Source organism: Trachemys scripta, chromosome 1, assembly GCF_013100865.1.
Source record: "Trachemys scripta elegans isolate TJP31775 chromosome 1, CAS_Tse_1.0, whole genome shotgun sequence".
NCBI classification, from domain to species: domain Eukaryota; kingdom Metazoa; phylum Chordata; order Testudines; family Emydidae; genus Trachemys; species Trachemys scripta.
The window spans coordinates 210609692-210630388 of NC_048298.1; the positions used below are offsets into that span (position 1 = coordinate 210609692).

General features: G+C 44.8%; 1 protein-coding gene across 1 annotated transcript in view; it reads left to right on the forward strand.

The window, feature by feature from the left end:
- Nucleotides 1–1234: 1234 nt before the first annotated feature.
- The window catches only part of RS1 (retinoschisin 1), a 21452-nt gene continuing 1989 nt past the window's right edge, over nucleotides 1235–20697 (forward strand). The window contains exons 1-4 of the mRNA XM_034759015.1: nucleotides 1235–1315; nucleotides 3207–3312; nucleotides 17926–18067; nucleotides 18659–18854. Coding sequence (XP_034614906.1) covers nucleotides 1265–1315; nucleotides 3207–3312; nucleotides 17926–18067; nucleotides 18659–18854 — 495 coding nt within the window. The 5' untranslated portion in view covers nucleotides 1235–1264. The remainder of the gene's footprint in view (nucleotides 1316–3206; nucleotides 3313–17925; nucleotides 18068–18658; nucleotides 18855–20697) is intronic.

Consider the following 20697-nt stretch of genomic DNA (forward strand, 5'->3'; position numbering starts at 1 on the left):
CTTGTGGCCCGCACAGCTCTCAGCTGTACCTGATTGTAAAGTGCATCATTCATTTTAGACCCAAATTTACCTCTATTCCACATAAATCTGGCGTTGTCTCTGTTTATTGTTGTAAATTGCTGACATCAGAAATGCTGACTCAGGGAACTGAGGTTAAAACAAATTTTGCATACTTTTTTAAAAAATCCATCGTATAGTTTTCAAGCTCTCACTTCTGTCGTGTTCTTTGTTGTGTTCTTCATTTGAGAGTGTTGATGCATACTAGCAAAGCCATTGCTACATCTGAGAGGAGTCTACGTTTCAGCAGTGGATAAATTGATCCTTGTCAATAGTTTGTATTTCAATTGATTATGACTGTGAAGCATTTTGGGAATATTATGTGATGAAAGTTGCTATATACATGTAAGACATTATTAACTATTAGCATTATTTAAACCTTGCTAGGTTCAGCTATGGCCCAGTGTGAATGAATAACCTGTAACTGGAGTTCCGTGAACAATTCACAGACAGAAATTTATTTGATAGAAAGAGCCTCTTTTACTGCTCATAGAACATGTGCTTGCAGATTTCTAGTTCCTCATTCAAATTTATTCACTTTTTTTCTACTCTATGACTCTATCATTAGCAGTTTGCCAGTTCACTGCAGGTATTGGACACTGGACATTTGATGTTCAAGTTGTAATGTTTGGTTTTCAGCAGTCACATGGTACTTTTTTCTATTTCGAGCAAATCTGATAGGGCCCTATTGAACTCTCATTAAAGTCAATAGAGACAGTCCTACTGATTTCAGTGGGAGATGGAGCAGGCCTGTAATCAGGAAGAGTGCTTGAGGAAGCCACAGTTTAGGGGGAGGCAGAAGATAAACAAGGTCAGAAAATTTTAGAAAACTATAAATCTTCCCTTTATCGGCCACAGTGGTCTTGTCTGAGGTACCACTGCTAGAAAACAACAAGTCTGCTGTATAATATTGATTGGTGGGGTTCAGTTTCAATTTAATTTTCTTTCATTCTAGTCACACAAAATGATTGTGATACAAATACTTAGGGTGAAATCCTGACTTCACTGAAGTCAATGGGAGTTTTGTCATTGACTTCAGTGAGGCTGGGTTTTCACCCATATATTAGTGTGTTCTTCCTGCCCAGTAGTCCATGTCCTTCTGCTAGCACTTGGAAGTCAGCTTGTGTGAAATATATTTAACTCTTCAGAACAGCAGGCTTTCTCTGCAGCACCTTCGATTCTTAACTCTCTTTTTATTCTTTCTACCATGCTTGATTATCTCATCCACACAGCCACGCTGGCATTGTCGCCTGGTGAGGTAAGTCCATTAAACTTATCTGACTGTTATCTAAGTACTCTCTGGGACAAATTCTGCATTGTGCTTAGCCAGTGAACTCCCACTGCAGTTAGTGGGAGCGGAGGTGCTCAGCACGCTGCAGGATTAGTCCCTGTGTTTGTGGCTTATTCTGCCTAAATATGAATTATGGGTGAAGGTCTTCTGCACTTGTTTGTTAGTGTGAAAGTAGAATGAATTATATTGTAAAAGTAGAATGGATTAAAGAAATGCTGTATGTTCCTTTAAGCAGGAATGAGGAATGTTGAGATAAAGTTGATAGGAAGAGAAACATTAAGGTATTGAACAATGGGTCCACTTAAGCTGATGGTGGGACATTAACAGGAGATGGTAAGAGTTAATAAGGAAATAAGTTACATGTGTCTAGCCCCTGGTAAACTTATCAGTTCTGCTCCCTTTGTCATCTTGTTAAGTTCGCGACCTTTTTATCTGTATAAATAAGGTAGTTAGGGCCTTGCATGGCACTCACATTATCTGGGTATATTAGCAGAGCGCTTTTGCTAATAAACAGTGTGGTCTGACAAATTGTGAGCCTCGAGTCTGACTTTGACATTGACATTAGTTACCAGATCATCTGAATGCAACCTCCTGGTAAAAGTACAACACTGAGGGCGTGTCTAGAATAGAGATATTTGCACCAGTGTAACCACATTGATGCAGTTCCACTGGTACAAACCCCTAATGTAGACTCATACTGCACAAGTGCAAAACACAGCTTGCATCTGTGTGACTTACTCCAGGAGGTTACCAGAGTAAGACACATTGGTGAAGACTCAGTCTTGCACCCATGTGCACATTTCTACTGGGGGATTAAAAATCCCCAGTAGAGGCTGGTTCTCAGAGTGGGAGAGCACAAAGCTAGCTTTGTAAATATCATACAGAGCTACAATATCACAAATTATTTGTGCTCTAACAAGAATGGAAGGAGTGTTAATTATGGTTCATTCTGTCCAGTCATCCTTACCATACATTCTCTAAAAAACACAATTTTCTGATATCACCCAGGCTTGGTCAAGACATTAACACAATTTTGAGACACTGACTTACAAATCCCCATGCAATAATGCCATAATATATCATCCAATTTTGAGAATTGGTCCTAATTTATACTCTGTTAGGGCTAGATTCAGATATCAATGGCACCAGTGTATCAAAACAGTATAACTCCACTGATGTCAGTTGAGTTACTCTGAATTTATACCAATTTAATAAAGAGCACAGTCTGGCCCTGAGTTTCAGAATACTGGTTCCTTAGCAGAGATGATTGTTTGGAAGACTTTCTTAAATATTCATGATGCATAAACAAAAATATGTAAATTTGGGTTACATTAATGGAAGTCTCATGAACCCCAAGAGTAATACTTTGCAGCATTAGATGGCATTATTTATTTAGGGTGAAATTCACACCTACACAGTAAAACTTAAGTTTGGTGCATGAGTCTTCTCTGGCTGTTTGTGATGGGATGAATTTCATCCTCAGCTCCTGTGACTTCCTCGTTTAGGGACCATTTCTATTTCCATTGAATGATAAAACTCTTATTGACGTCAGTGAAAGCAGGGTCAAGCCTTTGTAGCATACTAAAAGCTTTACATGTACTGTGAAAAGACCCTGGGACAATAAAGTTTCCTGGCAAATCTCTATAAATACAGCGGGTCTGATTTTTCCACTGCCTTGTGCCATCTTTTACATCCATGCAAATCAGGAGCGAAGAGCTTCCATAGCACAATGGTAGTGTTCTGCACTCACACTGGAGAGAGAAAAGTGACTACACAAGGTGCAAGGCTCTGAAGAATCAGGCCCAGTCTCCTCTCACCGCATATGACAGCTATGTTGGTCTCTTTTGTATTACATTAGGATGACCGACTGGAGCACTGGCACAGTAAAGCTTGCAAATGTGATTGTCAAGGAAGTGCCAACTCAGTATGGGCCACCGGAACCAACAGCTTAGTGTGCATGCCGGGTAAGGGATTATTTCTCTCCAAGTTATGAGCTATGTACTTCACTGCCTCTCTCTCTAGAGCTTCTTACAGCACTATTTTCACTTGTTCTGACATCCTAAAATGCTGCCCTGTACTGTTGGTCTGTAGCTTTTGACTGAACTTGCTATTCCCTTAGCACACAATGGGTCCTATCTGATTCTGGATGATCAGCTCAGCCCCAACGTACTGGATCAATGATGGGACCGGTCAGAAAGAGAGTATTAGATCTCAGCTGGCTGTGTTACTAACTGCTGTGGGTGCTATTGTGGTTTGTGTCATAAGGCAGCACTCATGCTGAACCTCTGAGGGGTTGCCTACACTGCAGTAAGGGGGTGTGACTGCAGCCATACCTGAGCTAGCTTTGATTTAGCTAGCGTGAGTACCAGTAGCAGTGAAGCCATGGCAGCAGGGGCTTCAGCCCAATCTAGCCACTGGCGAACAGAGCTTGTCCTGGGCAGCTTTGTACAGCCCATGGGGAAGCCTGTGCTGCCTAGCTTCACTGCTATTGGTGCTCGCAGTTGCTAGATTAAAGCTAGCTCAGGATGTCTATGGGGTATCGGAGCCAGAATTTCTCCTTTGGGGCTGGCCCTGGTGAAGTCACCCAAGCTCCCAGCAGCTGTCAATGCTGGAATTGAGGCATATTGCCTGTGTTGATGAGGTCTAAAATATCCCACGTGAAGGATTAGAATTCTTTAAGTTCTGCCTTTTTTCAGCCAGTGTCTCCACAGGGCTATGGTGTTGAGGACTAGCTCTGTAAAGCGGTTAAGAATGGAAATTAATGAGTATGTAAAGGAAAAGGCCTGTAGCTGAAGTTGCGTATGTGTAACTTAGATCTATCTCCCCCCATAGTGTAGAAAAGGCCTAACATGTCTTCCAGATGTGCATCAAAGGCATCCAGGCTTGATTTGAAGACTCAAGAGCTGGAAAATCCACCACTCCCCTTGGTAGTTTGTTCCAGTGGACGGTGGTTAATCAGCCTCACTGTAAAAAAAAATTGGGCCTTATTTCTAATTCAAATTTATCTGCTACAGTTACCAGCCACTGGTTCTTGTTATACCTTTCTCTGCTAGTATCAGAGGGGTAGCCGTGTTAGTCTGAATCTGTAAAAAGAAACAGAGGGTCCTGTGGCACCTTTAAGACTAACAGAAGTATTAGAGCAGAAGCTATCTTGAGTGAATGCCCACTTCATCAGACGCAAGTAATGGAAATTTCCAGAGGCAGGTATAAATCAGTATGGAGATAATGAGGTTAGTTCAATCAGGGAGGGTGAGGTGCTCTGCTAGCAGTTGAGGTGTGAACACCAAGGGAGCAGTGTGAACTACTGTTTCTGTAGATGGATAGCCATTCATAGTCTTTGTTTAATCCTGATCTGATGGTGTCAAATTTGCAAATGAACTGGAGCTCAGCAGTTTCTCTTTGGAGTCTGGTCCTGAAGTTTTTTTGCTGTAAGATGGCTACCTTTACATCTGCTATTGTGTGGCCAGGGAGGTTGAAGTGTTCTCCTACAGGTTTTTGTATATTGCCATTCCTGATATCTGACTTGTGTCCATTTATCCTCTTGCCTAGTGACTGCCCAGTTTGGCCAATGTACATAGCAGAGGGGCATTGCTGGCACATGATGGCATATATAACGTTGGTGGACCTGCAGGTGAATGAGCCGGTGATGTTGTATCTGATCTGGTTAGGTCCTGTGATGGTGTTGCTGGTGTAGATATGTGGGTGGATATTTCTCTGCTAGGTTATCATTAATCCTTTAGTACCCGCTATTTTCTCCCTAGTATTCAAGTCACCTCTTAGTCTTGTTTTTGACAAGCTTAACAGATTGAGCTCTTTAAGTCTCTCACTGTAAGGCATTTTCTCCAGCCCTCCAAGTTTTGTGGCTCTTTCCCACACCCTCTCTAATTTTTCAACATCCTTTTTATACTGTGGACATCAGAACTGTACACAATATTTCAGTATTGATCTCACCAATGCTGTATACAGAGGTAAAATCCTATGGCTGTTCCAACTCCCTATTCCCCTGTTTATGCATTCAAGGATTGCATTAGCCTTTTTTGCTGAAGCATTGCTCTGGGAGATTATGTTGAGTTGCTTGTCCACTTCAACCCCCATTCTGGTATTGCCTGTATTCCTTAGATGTATAACGTTTTATAGAATCCAAGGCCAGAAGGGACCACTGTAATCATGTAATCTGACCTCCTGTGTAACATGGGCCAAAGAACTTTCCCAGAAATAATTCCTAGAGCAGATCTTTTAGATAAACATCCAATTGTGATTTAAAATTGTCAGTGATGGAGAATCCACTATGACCACAGGTAAATTGTTCTAATGGTTAAGTGTTCTCACTGTTAAAATTTACACCTTATTTCCAATCTGAGTAGAACTTTCAGTCTTTGGATTATGTTATACTTTGCTCTGCTTGACTGAAGAGCCCATTATTAAATATTTGTTCCCCATGTTGGTACTTATACAGTGTAATCAAGTGACTCCTTAAACTTCTCCTGGTTAAGCTAAATAGACTGAGCTCTTTGAGTCCATCACTATAAGGCAGGTTTTCTCTGAACCCTTTCCAATTTATCAACAACCTTCTTGAATTGCGGGCACCAGAACTGGACGCACTATTCCAGCAATCATTGCAGTCATGCCAAAGATAGAGGTAAAATAATGTCTCTACTCCTACTCAAATTTCCCGTTTATGCATCCCAGGATCACATTAACTCCTTTGGCCATAGCATCACACTGGGAGTTCATGTTCAGCTGATTATCTACCACAACCCCCAGATCTTTTTCAGAGTCACTGCTTCTCAGGATGGAGTCCCCCACCCTGTAAATATAGCCTACACTCTTTGTTCCTAGATTTGTACATTCACACGTAGCTCTGTTAAAATGCATATTGTTTGCTTGTACCCAGTTAACCAAATGATCCAGATTGAGTGAATCAGCGTCCTATCTTCTTCGTTATTTACCAATGCCCCAATTTTTGTTTCATCTGCAAACTTGATCAGTGATAATTTAATGTTTTCTTCGAAGTCCTTAATAAAATGTTAAATAGCATAGGGCCAAGAACCAATCATTGTGAGATGCCACTGGAAACACACATGCTCAATGACGATTCCCTATTTACAGATATATTTTGAGTCTTATCAGTTAGCTAGTTTTAAATCCATTTAATGTGTGTCATGTTAATTTTATATCATTCTATACTTTTAATCAAAATGTTGTGCAGTACCAAGTCAAACACATTACAGAAATCTAAGTATATTACATCAACTGTATTACCTTTATCAAATTTGTAATCTCATCTAAAAAATATGAAGCAGTTTGACAGGATCTGTTTTCCATAAACCCATGTTGATTTGCATTAATTACATTATTTTCTTTTAATTCTTTATTAATCGAGGCCTGTATCAACCACTCCATTATCTTGCCTGGGATTGATGTCAGGCTGACAGACCTATAATTATTGTGGTCATCCCACTTACCCTTCTTAAAAATTGGCACAGCTTTAGCTTCCTTCCAAGCTTCTGGAATTTCCCCAGTGCTCCAAGACTTATTGAAAATTAACATTAATGATTCAGTAAGGTCCTCAGCCAACTCTTTGATGCAAATTATCTGGACCTGCTGATTTAAAAATGTGTTATGTTAGTAGCTGCTGTTTAACAGCCTCGAGAGATACTAGTGGAATGGAAAGAGTGTTATCATCACCATATAATGAGGATCTAGTATCTGTTTTTTCCCCAAATACAGAACACAAATATTTATTGAACACATCTGCCTTTCTGCATTATTACTGATAATTCTACAATTCCCATGTAGTAATGGACCAATATTGTGGTCAGGGCTCTTTTGATATATTTAAAAAACTTCTTCTTATTGGCCTTAACTCTGCTAGCCATAGATTTCTCCTTGTGCCTCCTTGCATAACAATTCCTAACTTCTGATTTATATTCATTACTATCAACTTCCCCATTTTTCTATTTGTTGCATTTTTTTTTAAACAGCTGACTTCCCTTCCCTTCTCTTCTAAACCCAAGGGTGGTGTTTTTTAACCAGTATGGCCTTCTTCCTCAATTGTGGAATTGCTTTTTGGGGCATCTAGTAAGGTGTTCTTAAATGATTCCAAATTATCATTCACATTTTTCTGATTAAATTCTTTCTCCCAGATAATCTGCCTCATAATTGTTTTTAGCTTTGTGAAACTGGTCCTATTAAAGCACCAAGTACATATATTACAGGTCTGGACTTTATTCTGCATTTGGCTGTATTACAATGTATTGTGTATCAGTGATCCCAGTTTATCAAGCGATCCATATTGCTCTGTAGGATTGCTCTGTCCACATCATTGTTTACCACGCTGGCAACGTTTGTGTCAAATGCAAATTTTATCAGCAGTGATTTTATATTTACTTTTAGCTTATCGCTGAAAGTGTTGGACAGCATCAGGCCTAGTAGTGATCTCTGCCAATCCTGGGTAGAAACACTTCTTTTCAATGATGAGCCCCCTCTGACAACTCCTGTTTGAGATCTATCAGTTAGCCATTTCATAAACCATTTTGCATGTGCTTTGCTATTACAACATTCTAATATTTTAATTAGAATGCAGCATTGCCAGCCTCAAGAGATCAAAAATCATGAGTCAAACCCTCTCAAAATCATGAGATTGGCCCCAAAATAATGAAAATTGTAGAAAGAAGACTATATTGTATTTTTGGTCTCTTTTTTGTTGTTGTTGAACTTCCCCTATCCACCCCAAGGGTGTGGGTCTGAGACAGTTAGTCTTTCCCACTCTCTCAAATATATTGGATAAGGTGATTTTGACCCCTGCTGCAGAAGCTGTCACCTCACATCTATCCATCCCATGCCCAGCAATTAATCCTGTCCCTCAGGTCACCTCCCCCCCGCCATCTCCATCAACCGCAACCCCAGTTCAGCACAGCCATCAGTCCAGCCACCCCCACATCAACCCCCCTCAGTTCAGTCCCTGGGTTCAAATGAACAAACACAGAATTTGCATAATGTAACTGCAAAGAATTTATAATGAGCCTAATTCTCCATGCGCTGCACTTCATGGAGCCATTCACATCTGCACAAAAGGTTCTCAACGTATCTGGCAAACACTACCCTCTCAGACAGCAGAGCTTTAGCCTCACTTTGCCCAGATATAAATGACCACAAAATGTGCAAGGCAGTGGACAATCAGGCCCATGAGGGCTAGCATTCAAGGGAGCAATAGTGATACACAGTGGGCTCCATTAAAATCTTTACAAACAACTCTGCAAGTAATTAATATTACTACAATATTCCCTAGCAAAATTTAAAGGTTTTAATGGCAACCACTTAGCTTGTGCCAGTTTGTGCACAAAACACACTCAAATAGCAGTAGACCTGTCACTCTGCTATCCCAGTCGGTCTTTTTATGCCTTTGCAATGTTGCCTCTCACAAGCTTAACTATCGTGGGAGTAGCCATTCTAATAACCACTTTAAGAGTTTTCTTAAGATCAATGATAACAACATTAAATAAATTAACTGGCTGTTCCTGGCAGCCTTCAGACATCTGTTGAGTAGTTCTCTGTCTGTGACAGTCTTCCAGAGCCGAAGGTGACCTCTTAATTGTATTATGGCTGGGTGATCTACGGATTAGTGTTACTAAAAGTAAAATTGTTCTGTCTTCCATCCATCACGTTCATGATAAGCCTGCCAAGTAGTAAATGTCTGGGGCCATTTAAGTCCAGTCTCAGTTTGCGGTTTCTTACACAAAGGGAACAACTTATTTTAATGCTGTGGAAAAGCTGGTTATGTTGTAAACTAATCACAAGAAGACAGACTGCTATAAATCCACTAGATGGGTTAACTCCTGCCAGTGGGTCACATCAGCCCTGAAATGAAAGCTAATTTCCATTTTCTTTTGATTTCTTTTCTTTTGATGTCATAAAAAAAGGCAAAGTTTGTGCAACACATAGGGAAGGGAAGGGAGGGGAGGGGAGGGGAAGGACCATATATGGGGAAGGACTATCAATCCCCCACCCCAGTGGGGGAGGGGGAGAGGAGAGGGGGGGCTGTTTCCCACACACAGTCAAGCAGAATTTCCTCTCCCTGCCCCGCCCCCCCACCAAGACCATCAAGCAGTCAGATACTGTAGCTCCCTTTGTCATCTCCCAAGCAGCTATCATAGACTTTACTTGGACATTCCCACCCTTGGGTGGGTGCCATAGGCTTTGGCAGTGCACTGCACCTGCCTCAGTGTCCCTGTTTTGGCTGGAGACCCTGCCATCTCCAGCCTCTGGACTGCCTCTACATCCTTGGTAAGGGTAGGCAGAGAGCTTATTTCCCTGGCCAGGGCTTTTGTACTAGGAGAATGTCCTTGCAAAACAGTGGTTCTTGTCACTCCCCTGCAGTATAAGGCTGTCTCACCCTCCTTCTCCTCAGGTATTTCTCTGCCTACACTGGGGAAGTAACTTGATTCCTATTGGATACTGGCAGAGGTGATGTACCCCGCCTCCTCACTGTCAGCTTCCCCATTTGCATTTTGGCTAACACAGTCCTTTGCAGGTCTGGAGTTAACTGGGGGCACGGGAAGGTGATTTTACCCCTTCTGCCTTCAAAGCCAGAATATCATTCCCCAAAAGCAAAGAATACAGAGTATCTGACAACAGTCATATAGCCAGCACCCCAACGCTTTCTAGGTCTCTATACAAATCTGTGCTGTAGATAGAGCGAAGGCTTTTACAGCAGGAACCGTAACCCACTTTTCACACCCTGGGAGCATTTGGTGGGGTATCACCACATGGGGCTTACCTATAGTTTTAGCAACCCCAGTGTCTCTCCATCCAATGAATGTCTCCCCGTTACCTACCCCCTTTTGCTCCCGCTCGTGATTGGATGGATCTTCTGTGCCCAGAGGGGGACACAGGACACACAGACAGTGGTCTGGGGAGTGACTGGCTCAGCATGAACACTATACGTCATTGGCAGATGGGCTGTGTGATTCCCTCCCTCTGAAGAATCAGTCACACAGTGAACTCTGTGAGGTTGGGCTGCACCCGGCCTTTCCAACCCTGCCCTGGCCCTCTTTGGGCGGAGAGGGCAATCCCTGGCAAAGCGACTCGGCTCACCACACCACTTCTCCCCACCCATCCCAGGGTTCCTTGAAGGAGGTTTCCCTCCCCCCTTAGCATGGACTTTGGCTTGGGCCTGATCCCTGTCCTCTGATTCCGTTCCATCCCTATTAGGTTTCCTATCAAACCCAGGCCGACTATCCACATATTGGTCTGCCAGTTGCCCCACTAACGTGACATCTCTAGGATCTTTGTTTTAGCTCTGATTTGAGCTCAGGGTGGCAGAGTTTATGGAATTGTTCTAAACCCATTAATTGTAAACCTCACTGACCATGGAAATCGCCAAACCAGTTCCCCCTTTGAATGAAATTGGGCTCAGTTCTCCTGTTCCAGTCCACATGCTCCAATTTGGCCCATTAAGAGGGCAGGACAGTACCTGGGAGCTATAAGGATATGTTTACACTGCAGTGTAATCACTCAGGCTCAAGCCTAACTTACCTTCCATCTACACACACACTGCGCTAACCTAGGGCTCGAATCCAGGCTCCCAGCACCTCACAGGGTAGAGATTCCGAGCCTGAATCAAGCCAGAACCCTGGGTTCAAGCCCTATTGCTTTGCAATGTAGATGCAGCCCCACTGGACTCGCGCTCTGGGAGTCCACCAAAAGTATCCCACAGTCCCACAGGTGACTTTCTTTGTGCTCCGGACAGGCAAGTTTGTGGGACAGTCAAGTTTTCCCACTCTGCACCAAAGGCTAAGGGATACAGTGGCCGCATTTTGGGAAGATGCTTGGAAGTCTGGGATATGGGTGGTTGGACTAGGACCCACAGTGTAGGCGCAGGAGCACCAGGCTGAGATTCAGAGTTCAATAATTCCTAACCTTGGGTTACAAATGAGTGTAGATGCTCAAGTCCTAGGTTAACAAACCTAGGGTTTGTGAGCTCAAGTTCTACTAAGCCTGGGCTTGCACTTCAGTATAAGACATCCCCTAAGAGGTCTGGTGAGCAAGATCTAGCGATTCAGAGCAGACTGAGTCAGTCAGGAGGGGAGAGTTGCCAGAGTGAGAGAGATGTTGGTTCCTGAGAGAAGGCTGAAGGCAGGAGAGCAGCAAGAGAGGTTTTCTGGCATCCCTAAGCCAGAGCAGGAGGGCTGGAGAAGGCTAAAGGCAGAAGCAGCAGAGGGAGATGCCTGCTGGCTCTAAGCTAGAGAGCCGGAGCCAAGGGCCAGACAGGGAAGTCACAGAGGGGCTTACCCACTGACCTCTCCAGGGCCAGACAACTGGGCCCAGAATAACCACGAGAAGGCCAGGGGGAGTGTGGGATTGCTCCCTGGGTAAAGATTATCCCCCAGCAGAGATGCTGTGGAGGATTGCACTCTCGCTGGGATGGCTGTCCTGGCAGCGGGACAGAGGTGTGGCAGAAGACACTGGGTATGGTGAGAATGAAGCTAGATCATCAGAATTACATGCAGTGGGGTGATATGGACTGTTTTTTATTAGAGACTGTTTGCACTACGTTTAGTTAATAAACTATGTTGATTGACCAGAAGATAAATTTGTATAGTTACTGGGGAATCAAAAGGGAAACTGAGGTGAGGGGCCACTGGCAGGACTTCCCTGAGGCCAGGAGGAGGTGCCCAGGAAGGAGCCACATGGTTACAACGCCTAATTTGAGTTGAAACCTCAGCATAGTTCATATACCCTTTATTTCTGAACTCCCTGAAATCTTCTCCTATACACATCAGGGGTTACTTTAGAGATTGTTGCAAAAGTTTAGAGACCCCTCTGTCCATAAGGGTGAAAATGTCCACAGCCTTTGTCCCTGGCAGTAGTGGAACCAGATACCGTATCATGGCCTCCTGCCCCACCCCCCGTTCAACTCAACAATTTCAAAAGTATCTGGGGGGAGGGATTGCTCAGTGGGTTGAGCATTGGCCAGCTAAACCCAGGGTTGTGAGCTCAATCCTTGAGGGGGCCATTTAGGGATCTGGGGCAAAAATCTGTTTGGGGATTGGTCCTGCTTTGAGCAGGGGGTTGGACTAGATGACCTCCTAAGGTCCCTTCTAACCCGGATATTCTATGATTGAGAAACACATCCATGTCACCCCTCCCCCCAAAGTAATTTGGAGTCTGTGCCACCCACCGGGCCAGGTACATGGGGTCTGGCTTCACCTATCAGATTAGGGTTTCACTGGCACAGCCTCCATCTTCTGCAGATGTTGATTCTTTTCCTCTCCTCACTCCCCTTATGTTGGCGCTGGTGCTTCTTCTATTCTTCCTGGTGCTGCGACTGTTGCTGCTGGTCTTTATGCTGCTGGTCCCTCTCCAGCTGTATCCTCTCTTGGTCCACCTGTGGACCTGTCCAAATTCCCAGTTGCAGTGATGCAAGCCTCTTCCCAGCTTCCCTCCAGGGAGTTGGCTCCAAGATCTCCAAGGCCTGCTGGCCCCTCTGCCAGTGGGCCAGATGTTCCCTGAAGACCTGGACCATCGTTCCTTTTCTGATCTCGAGAATCCAGCAAGTCGACGAGCTGTGTCTTTGTCTGCGCCTCAGTGCTGAGCTGCCTTTCTCTGCAGAGCTCAAGCAGCTGACCTTTCTTCAGCTGTTCGTAACTCATTTTCACCTCTCTCTCTCTTTTTTGCTGTTCTTTTCCCCGAGAAGACTATAAACCTTTACTCTGTGCTGTCCCCCTTCTGTGCTGCTTGCTTTCACTGCAGTTGGCACGAATGGCAATTTACACTGCCATGGAGCTCACGCATGCTGCCACCATATATATCATAGGTCAGGGCAACTGCATGCATATTCCCCCTCAGTGCTCCCTGAAGGCACCCACTCGTCAGCCATCACCTCTGTTCAGTAGAGACCCACATCTCTCACTCCTGAGCAGGGTTTTTCCAGGCTGCACAGCCCCCTGCCTACACTGCAATATCCCCAGAAGCCAGACTGACTACACAGGCCAGCATCTGCACTTGGCTTTCTCTCCAAAGGCTATAAATAGTGCAATTGTCAGCAGTTACACATTGCCACAGCTCTTCCCAAGTACACACATTCATTCTTATGGTGAAATCATTACAGAGAAAACATACTGAAAACAATTCAAGAACTTACACACCTGAGATCACCCCAGCTCCAGCCCCAGGCTCTGGTACCCGTCAGTCCTTCAAAACCCACAACTGGGTTTCCCCCAAGTTCATAACTGTCTCAGATTCAGAACCAGAACACCCATGAATAGTTCAGCCTTTCCTTTACACAGCTTGGGCCTTTAATCTTGGCTTCATGGTATGACTTCTCACTCAGGACACCCAAAACTGCGAGCCACTGTGTTACCACTCTGCCTTAGCAGGAGTGAGCTTCACTGCTAAACTGTGTGTCAATCCCATGACACACCCACCTGTTTGCCTTGCCAGCAAACTCCTCAGCACTCAGCCAGTCCACACCTTGCCTGGCAGGTAATAATCAGCGAACCCGAGTTCCCCAGAGATGTCTCCCAGCAGTGCCCAGTCCCTCTCGCTGGACACACACAGAAGTTATTAAGTTATCTGCCTCCAAAGGGACAGCGTATGCACCAGCCTGTTAGGTTAGTTGAGGACTCACCCTCTACCATTAACACACAGCATCAAGATGGGTTTTATAATAAAACAAACAAAGAACAGAGACTTAAGTGATACTAAGCACGAATAAAAGACCGGTTTACAAATAAAACACAACACCCTTTCTAGTGACAAACGTCATTTAAGCACATTACAATCTTTGCCTAAGCAGTTTTCTTATGTTTTAAGCAGCTTTATGTCAAATTACCAGCGTATCTTGCCTTTCAGGTCAAGAGGGTCTGGCTTTCATAAGCTCAAAGGGTCCTATGCCCTATCATCCCCTCAGTGATGGGTCCCTAAAATGTCTCTTTGCCTGCTCCCGCCATATTACCCAAAGTCTGTTGTCCTGTTTCAAGAGCCAGGAAGTATTCCTGGGTGCAGATTCTTCCCTACTCCTCTAGCTTGATGGCTTTGTTCATCTTACATGGAAATGTCTTTCTATTGTCCTCTGTCTAACCAAGCAGGTCAGACAGGTCCATACACATTACTTTGTCTAGGGCAGGCTGGGGTCATGCACTGCCTCCCAAATACATTTTAAGAACATATTTCCAGCACACATCTGTAAACTTTTTATAGACAGTCTGGACATACACCCTGCAATGCTTTTTTCCTTTGAGAGATACATTGTGACAATAACTTTTTGGAGCAATGAGTGTGTCAGGCCTGATGTCAGTTAAAGTATGGGGGACCCTTCTGCCAGTTGGCACTGAGGCATTCCGGAGGGTGTGTGTGTGTCACACATGTAACAAGTGATTCATAGACAATTACCTTCTCCTCAGGGCATAGTTTCAGAAGGCTGGGGGTTGTTTGTATAACTGGAGGTTTGGAATTTCATTCATCTCTTCCCAGGTATTCCACAGGAAATCCACTTCACACATATTGTCCCAACAGTCCAGGCTTGTCTGTCACATTTTCAATATAGTCTTTTGAGTCCCCACAGCTTCACAACCTCCCACCCTGACAATCAATCCCAGCTGGCCTATGATAATACACACTACTATTCATTTAATACAGTGGAGCCCAAAGATCCTTTAACTCAATTCACTAAGGGCTCCCAAAGCTAGAGCAGAAAAGTCTGTCACAACATGCTTAACAACGTAGTTTTGGAATTTAAAGCAGTTCATGTTTGCAGTTATCCTCCACAAGCTTTTCTAGGCTGGTATTTCCTTGCCTGGAGGAAGGAGGGATGGCAGCTACTTGTTTTTAACAGAAAAATATGTTAATGAGATATTGAACTTACGTGTGCACTGCTCTACAGTAACTGTAGGAAAAGTACTATAGGGACTAGAGTCCAATTATGCTCTGGGAGGCCTTATAAAGTTGGACACAGATTTGTTGTTAAGGGGTTATACTGGGCTTTCAAATGCCATCCAGAAAGGAAGATTTCCTGTCCACGATCTCAGCTTTACACAAGAAAACAGATTTGTTTATTTTTGAAAACTAGGCCAGGTCGGTGAAATTTGCATTGGTAGCTACCATAGGAGACAAATTAGCTTGTGTAATATGAATGACTGTGGGGGATAAAGTATGGTAATTAAGTGCCTAGGTTATAGGAATTTGCTCAGCCAATTCCTGGTGGAAGCTTCTTAGCATCTTCCTTTGGTTTCTCTGGACACATAACTAGACCTCTCAAAAAAATTGCTTAATGGAAAATGAGGCACTTTGCAGAGCCCAGCAGATTGGAATTACAAAAGGGAAGCAGCATGTTCCATATTTGAAAATAAAGTTTTAATAATAAATGTGCATTGCCGCCCTTAGTGGCTCTGGCAGCCAGTTGGATTCTTGTTGAACCACTAATCATCCCGAGAAGATCATTTGTATATTATATTTAAACAACATGTCCAGCTGTTAAATATTACTTTACTTGTAGAGTTGTTAACTCCATATGGAAGCAGTCTGAAAACCGGTTCACATTCTCATGCACTGGGATTGCACGTGGCCCTACCATTATCTCAGATGGTGTCACATGGTATGTTTACAAAATGGCCACACCCAGCAGAAGACTCAGAAACGTCAATGATGATTAAAAGCTTAACGGAGCTCTCCCATTGACACTAGCTGAGGATCTGGCCTTTTCATTTTAAAAACGTGTCCGTCATGCCCCAGTTTTCCAGATTTATCAGTTCCCAGGAAGGAATGCTGAATACAGAGAGCCACATGCCAACAAAGGGCTTGGCTCCCTCTTTCAGCCACGCAAGTCAAATCAGGCGCTTCTTCCACTCTTTTCCTGTTCCCAATCCCAGCCGCCTCCCTGACTCCCAATGTGCCTTCCCTTTCTTTGCAGGAAGCAGTCAGTGAGCAGAGGTAGGGGGCCAGGGAGGGAGCTGCAGTGGATAGGAAAGGGGTCTTGAGAGGTGCAGACCCACAATGGGTGGGAATGAGGAGAGGACAGGCTTCTTTATAAAGAATTCTCTTTCCTGAATAAAGCTTTCAAAGCCCAACAGCAGTGCTATCGCAGAGACCCCTTCCTTCTTGCTAGTCTCCCCAATTCCTTGGGAGTCCCCAGCTGTTCCCTCCTCCCTAGGGAGGGAGAAGGTCTTCCTGTCAGAAGAGCAGCAGAGAAAAACGGCAGTGGGAGGAAGGAAGAGTTGGGGGGTGGGTATCTCTGGGGCAGCCAGAGGCTGAAGGAGGGAGCAGCTGGAGGCTGAAGGCTATTTTAACTATTCAGCTCCACTTTGCAGTTTGGAACATGATGTGTCGGCTGTTTGTCACATCCTCTTTCTTCATTTCTATTTCATAGTTTATTCGTGTGGGCAACAAGGCCTTCTGACCTTGGGAAATTCCAGGTTGGTGGCTGAGCAGACAGGCTGGAATTGGTGTAATCCATTTCTAGAGGATAGTGCTGCTGCCCACGGTAAATGGGCTGATCCATGCCCTCCTGGTGTGAGCTCTGCTGGCCCCTGGGAGAGCCAGGTTTGAGTTCTAATTGCAGCCCTTTGCTCCCAGAGGGTTAGATTCGGAGCCCCTAGCACCTACTTACACAAATAGTCCCATTGGCCTCAACATAGCAGGGGAACAGAGGCAGCCCAAGCAGGTCAGCTCGCACCTGGCCTCGCTAAAGCCCTTCCGCTAGCTGGGAGTCGCCCTTACTGGTTCCAAAGGGACTTTAATTTTAGCCAGAAGGATGAGATCCTGCAGTGGAAAAATGAAGGCAACCTCAGAGCAGCTGTAGAGAAGTAGCAAGGGGGGAAAAGGGGAAAGGATCATTATACATAGCTCAAAACTGGAGGCCTTGCAAACAGCCCACAAGGCCAGAGGAAGAATCTCATGAAAGCGAAGCCCCACCAATACACCTTAGGTGTGTCTCTCAAATCCTGCAGGAGCGAGAATCAGAGCCTGGGTCAACTGACTCAGGCTCATGCTACGAGGCTAAAAATAGCAGCGTAGGTATTCTGGCTTGGGCTGGAACAAAGGCTGTGAGACCCAGAGGGGGGAAGGATCTCAGAGCCCGGGCTCCAGCCTGAGCCGGAACATCCCCACTGCTATTTTTAGCCCCATAGAGCAAGCCCTGGGAGCCCCAGTCAGTTGAGCCCAGGCTCTGAGACTTGCTGCAGCAGGTCTTCTTTTGCAGTGTAAACGTACCCCTCCTTCCAAAGGGGGCGTGGTGTGCAATGTCTGTGCAAGGCTAAGAAAGAGTTGTTAAAATAAATCAGTGCATCAGAGAGTTGAAATAAAGGGAAGGAACCTCCCCTCCTCCCCATGAGTTCTGAAGTGCATCTTTTATGGTTACTGAGACTCCTAGGCAGGGGAGTGAAATGAAGCCTGTAGCTCCGCAGGTATCCATGCCGCACGTTGCTGTTTATGGTCTGTCCTAACAGTGTGCTGCCAGAGGAGAGCTGACCGTGTGAAAACAGCTTGAATCCACATGCCACAAACACGCCGAGCAAACAAAACCAGTCAATAAAAGCAGCCGGACTTTCCTTGGATTAAACTGCTTGTTTCTCTTGCAGAGTGTCCCTATCATAAACCCCTCGGGTTTGAGTCAGGAGCGCTTCCTTCCGACCAGATAAGCTGTTCCAATTCCGAGCAGTACACCGGCTGGTATACTTCATGGACTGCAAACAAGGCCCGACTTAATGGCCAGGGTTTTGGGTAAGCCAAACCTCCCTGCAAGTGCATCACAATGATGAGTGTTGTGCAGCCATTCAACTGAGCAGGATGCAGAGTTGTAGGAGTCTTCATACTAATGTAACAAAGCAAAAACAAGGGGGAAATGAAGTAAAGCGGGAGGAACAAACTGTGCCTTAAATATTCAGTGGCATTTCCAGCCGCTTACACCAGGGCTGAATCTGGTTCAGAGAATGTTGTATCCCCAAGTCTATTCCTAGTTAATTTTCCAATAAAAAGCTGGAGTCTTAGGGCCAGACTATGGTACCACTGGAGTCACTGGAGTTCTGCCACGGACCAAACTAGTTGGGCTAAGATTTTCAAACATGACCAGTGATTGGGCTCCTCGGTTTCTGGCTGCCTAACCTGAGACACCTTATTTTCAGAAAGTGCTGAGCACCTGCCCACGTTCAGTTGGGCATTTAAACATGGAGGTACCATAGATCACTAGTCACTTTTAAAAATTCTTGTCCTTGACCCTTAACGGTTAAGTTCCTTTGCATTCCTTCCTTTCCTGTCTGATTCCCCCGGGACTAACACCTGTACTGCTTTCTTTGATTTGCCTGTTTCTGACAGGTGTGCATGGCTCTCCAAATTTCAAGACAATGGGCAGTGGCTGCAGATTGACATGAAAGAAGTCAAAGTTATCTCAGGGCTACTCACACAGGGGCGCTGTGATGCGGATGAGTGGATGACAAAATACAGCGTGCAGTACAGGACTGATGAGAATCTGAATTGGATTTACTACAAGGACCAGACAGGAAACAACCGGGTCAGTAGGAGGAGCATTTTGGTGAAAACGGTTTTAAGCTAAATGCAGATTTTGGCTCACAATGGGTGATATCCTTTGCAAAACACCAGCACAAACCCTTTGTGCCATTAAATCAAATTAAGTTATAAGAGAATATGGGCCAGGCTTTCTTGCACCTGCGCTCTGCTCAAAGCAGGAAGGAAGGGTGTCAGCTAGTAGGTTGCATTCCTTGATCCCAGTGGCTGGTTTGTAACACCCCAGACCTCAGCAATACTAAAAGATGCTGCCAGGAAGCTCTAAGATATGTCTCTGGTGTGACATATCTGAATGAACCCCCACCCGTGGAGGATTTAGCGTAGCAGAGCTCTGCCTCACCACATCTGGATATGTCCTTTCCCAACCCATCTACCAGCCTACCATAGGGGTGGGCAGCTAGCGCAGGACCCAGATCTGTCACATCTATGCCAGCAGGGAGTTCTCCTCCTACAGTGGAATTCTCTGCTGGCCTTATGCAGCCATTTCCTTTGCACTGCTATGGAGAATCCAGCCTGAGAAATCCAACTCATCTATTGCCGGGTAAGGAAAGACTGGGATTATGCTGACTCTTGTCGTGAGCTCTACAAATTTGACCCTGAACCAATTTCTGTTTAGCAAAGCCTTAGCTATAAATATGCAAACTGACCCAATATAAATAAAGAGGCATAAGAAACAGAGGAACACCCAAAACAGAGTAAAAAGAAGGGAAACAAAGGCACGTATCCCTCAAGGGCAGGAACCCCTTGCAGCAGATCTTACTTTAATTACAACAAAAGGAAACCACACAGTGGATTGAGAGAGACTACCAGTTACTACTGGATTGAGAGAGACTACCAGTTCCCTGGGTATTCCCTGTTTTAAGTGCAGACTAGTTTGCAAACTGGTAGAATCTTTGGCATCATAAGGAACTTTTCAAGCATAGCCACAGACAGCAACGTTATGCTCTTAGGGAGGACGTATATCATGTAGTAATACTTTGTTAGCGTTAGATAAGGGCAATACCGTTAGATGAAAGCTGGTGGATTGCAAGTGACTGCACTACAGTGAATAATATTTGAGAGTTTTTGTCAGAGTGACTCCCATAATATAACCATAGTCAGACATAACAGCAGCTAGGGATCGAAAAGAGTCTGAATGGGTCTTGTGTGAACCAGGTGTACACAGGATGAGCTCTCTGTAGGGAGTGAAGATCAGGAATTTCACAGAAGCCTGAGGTTATGCTTTCCCCATTAACATTTTGGGATTTGTGATGAAAGCTAGTACAAGCTGGTACAATTATAGAAGGCCAAACAGTTTTCTTTTAATGGCAGTACTGGATTCCAAAATTAAGTACAGCAGGACAGGGAAGCCGGCACAATCTTCAAAAGGTGTTGCACGGCTGTGTTAACCCTGATGCCAGTTGAACCCCTGAGCACACAAAAGCTAACCTCATTCCCTGTTCAGCTTGCTGCTAGCAGCAGAGCGTGTAGAGTGCTGCATAGATCAGTGCTCATTCAAAACATTGCCTTTGAGAAAAAAGTGGAGCTCAGACTTGTCATTGTTTAAATACACAATCAGTGACACCACTTACCGGAGCTGGCAGTTTGACAAAGCCAGGCCAAATTGCAAAGGGGAACCTGCCCAGTGCGTTGCAGTAGCAGGGCAACAAAGCACAGAATGTGACCTACACCCCCACTCTGAAGAGGAGATGTCTCACACTCAGGGCCGGCTCTAACTTTTTGCCCGCCCCAAGCAAAAAAAAAAAAAAAAAAAAAAGAGCGCCCCCCACCGCCGCGCCACCACACCCACCCCCCACACCACTACCCCACCCGGAGAGCGCTCGAAACCC